Source organism: Anarrhichthys ocellatus, unplaced genomic scaffold (assembly GCF_004355925.1).
Source record: "Anarrhichthys ocellatus isolate YVR2014 unplaced genomic scaffold, GSC_Weel_1.0 scaffold13, whole genome shotgun sequence".
Classification (NCBI taxonomy): Eukaryota; Metazoa; Chordata; class Actinopteri; order Perciformes; family Anarhichadidae; genus Anarrhichthys; species Anarrhichthys ocellatus.
Window position 1 is genome coordinate 3,252,105 of NW_022280043.1, and position 7,273 is coordinate 3,259,377.

Here is a 7,273-nt window from a genome sequence, read left to right on the forward strand (position 1 = left end):
CGAAGCTTATACATCTTCGGGTTTACGGTCGTTTCATTCCCCGCTTTTCCAGCCTTGTCCCCGGGTAGAGAGAGAGACGCTGTGAGCAGTGAGAGTGACCCTCGACAGTTGTTTCTCTCTGGGTATGACGGTTGTATCAGCTGACTGTAAAACTATGCCCTACTGAATAACAGGTTAACACTGAGTGTGCTGATTTTGGAGCCGGGGCTCACTTCACTGTATCCTATATCGCCCAGGTGGCTTTTGGCGGATGAAAACGGGGACACGCTGTGCGGCTAAAAATACCTGTCTACGACTATATTTGGCTTGGCTGGATCACAAACGGAACGCTGAAATAGTCGGGCCCGCCCCGGGACAATGAATGGACTCTCTGCTATCTCACCCTGCCTCCGTCGGCCAGTTATTTTTAGTAACAAGGCTTGCGTCAATCACGAGCCTCAGTGCGTCAAGGCTTCCCCGCCCCCTGAAGCTCGTCATTGGTCGGAATTAGGACGTTACGCGCCTCGTGATTGGCTGTTGTGAGTTATTGTTCTGAGCCGCTCCGGAGGCAGTTTTTTAATTTTGAGGTTGCTGGGGAGGATGGCTTCTTACTTTTATATCCCGTCAACCTTATTTGGTTATTTATTTATTTGGTGTGTTGGTTGGTGAGAGTATTCCTCACTCATAACCAATTTTATCAATTAGATTATGCAATTAGATTAAACACGGCCCTCGACTGAGTCAAATTAACTTTAGTCACATTTTCTTTATATTGAAGAACTTTTGCTGAATCATAGGTTATCTAGTAAACTAAAAAGATAAGGAGCAAACTAAATGTTATGTTTAAATCACACACAAAAAACATTTTAACAAGTCAGGTAGTTTCATTACATTCCTTCAAAATGTCATTTATTAGATTTAAAAAATGATCCTATGATATGATGAGATAATCCAATCTTCTCCCACTGCAATTTCCCTGATGTCAGGATTTCTCTTTGAATAGCCTGAGTGTCAATGTCTTGAGGATATAAGGCTGGACACTGCGATGTGATTTTAGGGTGGTAAATTGAGATAAGTTGATTTGTATTGGGAAAAGAGTGAATCATCTAGTTAGATAATTTCACTTCACAAAATAACAACCTGACAATGGACACAATAACTTGAGATAAGAAAAGGTCATAAAAATAGGCATAAGGAAGCAAAGACAAAGACTTCTTGTGGATTTAAGGCACATAATCGATATATTGAACATCTTCATAGGCTCATTTGTCTGAGGAAGTTCAGGCAATACCTATACTTTATATTATAATAACACATAAAGGTCCTGCATTAAAAATTCAAATACAGCGTACTAAAAGTACTCATTATGGAGAAAATCTAAACGTTATATACAAACAACATTCATTTGAAAAAATAATCTGAATCTGAAAAGTAATAAATAAGTGCAAAAGTGCAATATTTATCCATAAAATATAGTAAAGGATACGTATAGAGTTAAAAAAAAACATTCAAGGAAAGTTGGTCTTCCCTTAAAAGTGTGCAATACAGTACTTACTTACTTTTCACCACTGTTACTCTTCTCATACAAAAAGGTTGATGGTAACTAACATTTGTATGCCAATGTCTTTTGGCCTTTTATTTGTGAGATTAGATAAGTGTTTAGTGAAAGTGAACTCTTACATGTCTCACTGATTCGTTTTTATGGTTAAATCATTATTACAATTATTTTTACAGTTACTCTCAATGATAACGATGAGAACATATTGTGAAATAAAGTTCCTGCCAGTGGCACATAAACAGTGTGTCTGCCTTTACCAGTAATGGTGCAAGCTCGCCCGCCGGATCCCCCTCGGCTTCCTCTCCTGCAACCATCAAACCAACCGCCTCTCTTTCTCACTCCCTCTGATCCTCTCTCCGCCCCTCTCTCGCGCGCTCTCTCTCTCGCTCTCTCGCTCTCTCTCTCTCTCTGCCACTGCAAGCGGGGCTTATGTGTCTGGTACTGTAGGGGAGAGAGAAAGAGAGCGAGAGAGTGAGTGACGTCACCTCTCCCATGGCGTCACATTGACGTAGCGCATACCAGCCGCTCTATGTGGAGACAGAGCCCACATAAATGCACTAGTTGACTTTCTCTCCTCAGACGGCGCACATAAACAAACCCGCGTTACAACTCCACACTTTGCAAAGCCCCCATCAGCACTGACACACTCACGGGAACGGACGAAGACACACTCCTTATATCCGGGAGTTTTGAATTTTTGAATTTTCTGTTTCATGTTTTTTCTACTTTAAGTAAGAAGAAGAAACTTTTTGTCGCCGATGCATCCTGATCCTCCGCAACATTAGGCCTACCTTTTTATATATATGTTCTCTCTATTACTCGACTCTTGGTGATTATTCTGGATGGAAATGGGATACTTCATGCGAGGTTATTACCACATGTAAAGACGGAACCGTTACAGCAAACCAGTGAGTAAACTGTGAATGAATGAGTCTCTAATATTCTACTGTACAGCGCGTAGACTACTTGTTAGATTGCCGGACTCATTCAGAGCCAAAACATATTAACTCTCAGCTGTGTGTACGCATGTTCATATTAGGCGACCTACATTATATATATGTCATTTGGAATCTATACTCTTTTTTTTATCATTCTTGTCTGCTCTGTCCAACTTGGTGCGTCCAACCTGTTGATATGTCAAACTCCAACACGCTGCTCGTACAGTATGTCCCTGTGTGGTGTCTCCAAATAGCAAAATGAAGCTGAATTTAAATTTAATTTACGCTGGGAAGGTATCATATCCTTTCTGGTTGTCATGGAAATGAGATGCCTCTCACTCACACAATGAACAGTGGAGTCAGACGCATTAATGGTCTGAGTGGAGAATAGTCTACATTCAGAAGCTGAGAGAGAGGAGAGATAAAGCTCCTTGATTTCATGCCATGTGAGGGTTTTTATTTTTATTTGTTTGCCTTATCATGTTGGATTTTCTGAGGGGTTGTGTTGTTTACGAGTTTACGTGCACGTCAGGTGGGATACGGGTTTGTGTTTATATACAATGTCACTGATAGGCCATATACTACAGCAGGCTATTGTTTCACAAATGAAGCCAATACATCGTTATGATTCTCAACCCTGGTTTGCTTTTAGGAATTAAAGCTCCACAAACAGTCATGTAGTGTGAGCTGTCCCCTGACCACCATAAAGCCACATCAAATTTCTGAAGCCGTCTGTGAAGTATTTCTCAGAAGCTTCTGAAGGCAACACAGACACTGTATTCTATAACAGAAGTGAGGCTTAGTGCTAATCGTATAATGTGTCATAAGAAACTACCACTGCTGAATTTAGGTTGTTTTCTGGTTTTATCTTTCTTTCTTTCTTTCTTTCTTTCTTTCTTTCTTTCTTTCTTTCAGGTTTACGCACGCACGCAACCGCGCACGAGGGGACTTCTGACAGTCTCCCTCTCAGGACTGATTTACAGTACTCACATATTTCTCTGGTCTCTCCTTTTTGTCCTCTCTTTTCTCTGTCTCTGTTTGCTGGAAGCCTCGCGCTGTCCGGGGTTATTGGTGCAAGGGGCTACCGGGGGCTACCGGCGCTCCGGGGCGCGTGCTTTGCAGCTCTTATGCCGTTCTCTTGGTTACCGGTGCGCGCAGGGCCAGAGCCCTACCGACCGGCACGGCCTGAGAAGAAAGCGAGAGGCGATCCGTTTGCTCATTTAGAAAAAAAAACTGACCGAATGTCTCACTTTGCAGAATTAGTTTTTATCTTTTTCCTTTTTTAAGTCAACATGCCATTTTATTGTCACTTTCTTAACCCTTCACAAAAGCTGTGATAAGAGCACGTTTACGCACAGTTGCGCTCTCAACTTCATAAGTGTATGAAAGAATGAGGCTATGTTGACGTATATCAAGCAGTATCTTATTTCTGAAACTGCCATAACCAAATAGCTTTATTGGCTTAAAGTTTTTTTTCTGCACTCAAATAGTTCCACACAGAATTGAGTGTGTTCCAATTCAACCCTAATCAAATACGTGTTATACTGACTTGTTTGTTTACTCTGGTTTGTCTTCTTTATTTACTTAAACACATTTGACGAATAGTCATGCAAACGTTTCCTCACATAATTGGTCTATAAGAGTTTGGGGAAAAGTGGATGTTATCCGACACCAAGTGGAGGAGTTTGATTTGTTGACACAAAGATAAGAGATGGCAGCAGGCTGCAGGTGCCTGTAGCACTGAGAGTCGGTTGAGATGCATACTGGGAGATCGAGTGGTCTCTCGACTTGACCATATATCCCAGAGGGTCTGTTTGTCTGGCAGAGAGAGAGAGCGTGTTTTTATAAGAGTGTGTGACAGAAAGGGGGCGCTCTGTGCCTTGAAATCCGGCGGCCATGGTGCGCCCTGCTGCAGAGGGGAGTTGAAGGCTCACGGCGCACAGGAGTCCACTGATTCGGTTTCAGGTCCGACTCTTACATTTCTCGATTTCTCTCTGCATCTGGATGAACCCTGAGCAGGCGAATACGGTGGTGATCAGAAACAAGAAAATCGATGGCCTGGAGGCATTGACAAAGACGGCTTTTATAAAAGTGGTCACTTTTGTAGGTCTGTATTTGTAGAAGTTGTGTACAGTTTTAGCCCGGTTGAATAAGTATTTTGTTGCGCAAAATTAGAGTTATAATAATAATAGAGCACAGCGTAGTGTTAGAATGAAACTTGTCGCCCACGTATGTGTAATTCTTGAAATGAGCTAAAAGTCCTCAGTTGTGGTTCATATAGTCTCTTTGTAGCACCGATCCAGTGTCATATTTAATGCCAACGTTGGTCTATGTTTCATTTTAATGTGCACATCTTCTTTTTACTTTGCCTTCCAATGGATTTACATGAATGATTGCAATGATTTCGCATTTGGCATTTTGCTCTGATGGGCACAGAAGTTTTGCATGCCCTTTCATTTTTCTGCTTCTTTTCATCCGATTTCCTCACTTTATTTGTTAGATTACATTTTGGCAAATAGTTTTCCTCTATTTGAGCGCAAAATCAAGTTGTAGCTTATTGTCTAAAAAGTAGAAATATTTTTCTGGATTTTAAATGTTTTGAGGTGGTAAGAATCTTATGAAGTCCGACCTTTTTTAAGAAATGAACTTTAGGAAGTAAGCTTGCTTCTGAAAAATAGTTAACATCGTTTAGTCTAATTCTGAATTTAAGTGTGATACAATTGTATATTGTTGCCTTATGATGATCACTGAATGAGATGACCGTACGTACCTTTTTATTCAGCGTGTCGCCACATCACTGCCGGTGACCCAGACATCTCTCCTCCAGACACAGGTTCGGAAGAGCGCGCCCAGCCGAGCTCGGAGCAACGGCGATCGGAGACTTCCTTTGCGACGCCCGCCGAATCCTCCCCGCTCCAGAAGCCCTGTCCCGGCTGCAGCCACGCAATCCCTCAATCCCGGACACTCAGCACCATTCAGCGCGAAGCTCTTTCACCAGGTAAAGACCCCAGCCCTTCTTTTTAAATTTCATCGAATCTTTTACTTTCTCTTTCTTTCTTTCTGTCGTTCTGTCTTTCTTTCTTTCTTTCTTTCTTTCTTTCTGTCTTTCTGTCTTTCTTTCTTTCTTTCTTTCTTTCTTTCTTTCTGTCTTTCTGTCTTTCTGTCTTTCTTTCTTTCTTCACATAATCTATTTTCTCAGTTGATGCGTAAATGCGACTGTTTTTTTGCACCTATTGGTGTGATAGGTGTTTGGTTATGTTTAGTGTATTATTGTATGAAAAAATGCAGACCCCGAAAAGTCTATTGTCAACTTACAGGTAAAACCAGAGTGTACGTGTGTAATAGGTTGCATTTTAACTTTATATACTGTGTTTAAAATTCAATAGCAAATCAAAAACAATTCTGAACCTTTTTGTTGTGCGCAAGAGTGTCTGCTCGTGTGCCCTTGTGTATGTGAGTGATTGTGTGTGTCGGCTGGCAAATGCGGACTGAACTTACATTTCAATAATTAGACAAAAAGAAATCTGAGAGGCACACCTAAATCTGGGGGACAATCACATTGGGCATAGACAACGATCCTCTTATTACTATTTTGTACTGTTTCGGTTACATACATTTTTTATTTAGGCTTGTTATTTTTATCCTGGTCAAAGGAATATTCAATCTCCACATAGTATACTTTCTGTCCTGGATAAATTGAAAACATGATAAAAAAAAACATGATAGATATTTAACATATAGTCAGTGGTGGTGTAAGTGTTCTTTTGTGTGGGCCTATGTGTGCATATATATATATGAAAATCACTTTACTTATTGTGTGAGGCCACTGAATTGAGTTCAACCAATTTATCTCATAATTCACTGACAACAAAAATACTGTCTTTGTATTTATGTCTGCAACTTCATGTTTTTATTTGTTAGATCTATGGCATTCTGACAATGAACAAGCGCGCTCAGTTATTGGAACAGCTGCAGTTTGTCCAGTTGAAATGCACACCTCGAGGTTAGAGACTGTTTCCCTTCGCCTCAATGCTGCACCACCTGTGTCTGACTCTGCTTGGGTTGTCTGTCCTCTTGCTTGTGCGCGCACACACACACTGCTTGCATAGGCTAATAAAGACAATCTGAGGGTGGTGTTGGAGTGTAGAAGGTTTCCTACAAGTTAGCTTCAGTGGCATGAAAATGAAGATGCTCCACAGATACAATTCTATTTGTATTGTTGGTTAAGAAGGAGAGGGTGCATGCTTGTGAGGATGTGTGTGTGTGTGTGTGTGTGTGTTGCTGAGAGAAGGATAGGCACACCACCAAATGTAAAGCACTAAAGAGGATGAGATGTTTGCAAACACTATAGTGGTTTTACAGGTTTTTCTTAGGATAAGGGCACATGTTATTGGTAGAATGAGCGTATGCAGGTTCATGTTGGCATCTTGAACATCATTACTGATGAAAACATGCTTGTGTGTGTGTGTGTGTGTGTGTGTGCCTTTATGTGTGTATGAATAAACAAGTCATCAAAAGCATCTTTCCTCACCTGACACACATAGACAAACACAGTCAATACAGTTTGAAGTATCTGTCAAGTATATGGCCTGTATATTGGCATATATTTGTTTTGCAAAATTTCTCAGCCTCCCTCTTTTTGTCATTCACTTCTTCTTAAAATGTTGTGTGCATATAGCTGCTAATAAAATACTCTATTTGCAGGTGTTATAAGTCTTGAACACATGCACACACACACACACGCACGCACGCACACACACACACACACACACACACACACACACACACACACACACAC

At 41.0% G+C, this 7,273-nt stretch overlaps 1 protein-coding gene across 6 annotated transcripts in view; it reads left to right on the forward strand.

Annotated features, from left to right (window-relative positions):
• The first annotated feature begins 2,103 nt into the window (after positions 1-2,103).
• Positions 2,104-7,273, forward strand: part of nr4a3 (nuclear receptor subfamily 4, group A, member 3) — a 20,548-nt gene continuing 15,378 nt past the window's right edge. For 2 of the 6 annotated variants that reach the window (XM_031853601.1, XM_031853602.1), the window contains exons 1-3: positions 2,104-2,445; positions 3,391-4,582; positions 5,303-5,473. In XM_031853601.1, coding sequence (XP_031709461.1) covers positions 4,480-4,582; positions 5,303-5,473 — 274 coding nt within the window. In that variant the 5' untranslated portion in view covers positions 2,104-2,445; positions 3,391-4,479. Of the gene's footprint in view, positions 2,446-3,390; positions 4,583-5,257; positions 5,474-6,396; positions 6,479-7,273 lie in introns of those variants that run through there. The other 4 variants (XM_031853604.1, XM_031853605.1, XM_031853606.1 and 1 more) reach the window with 4 other exon arrangements.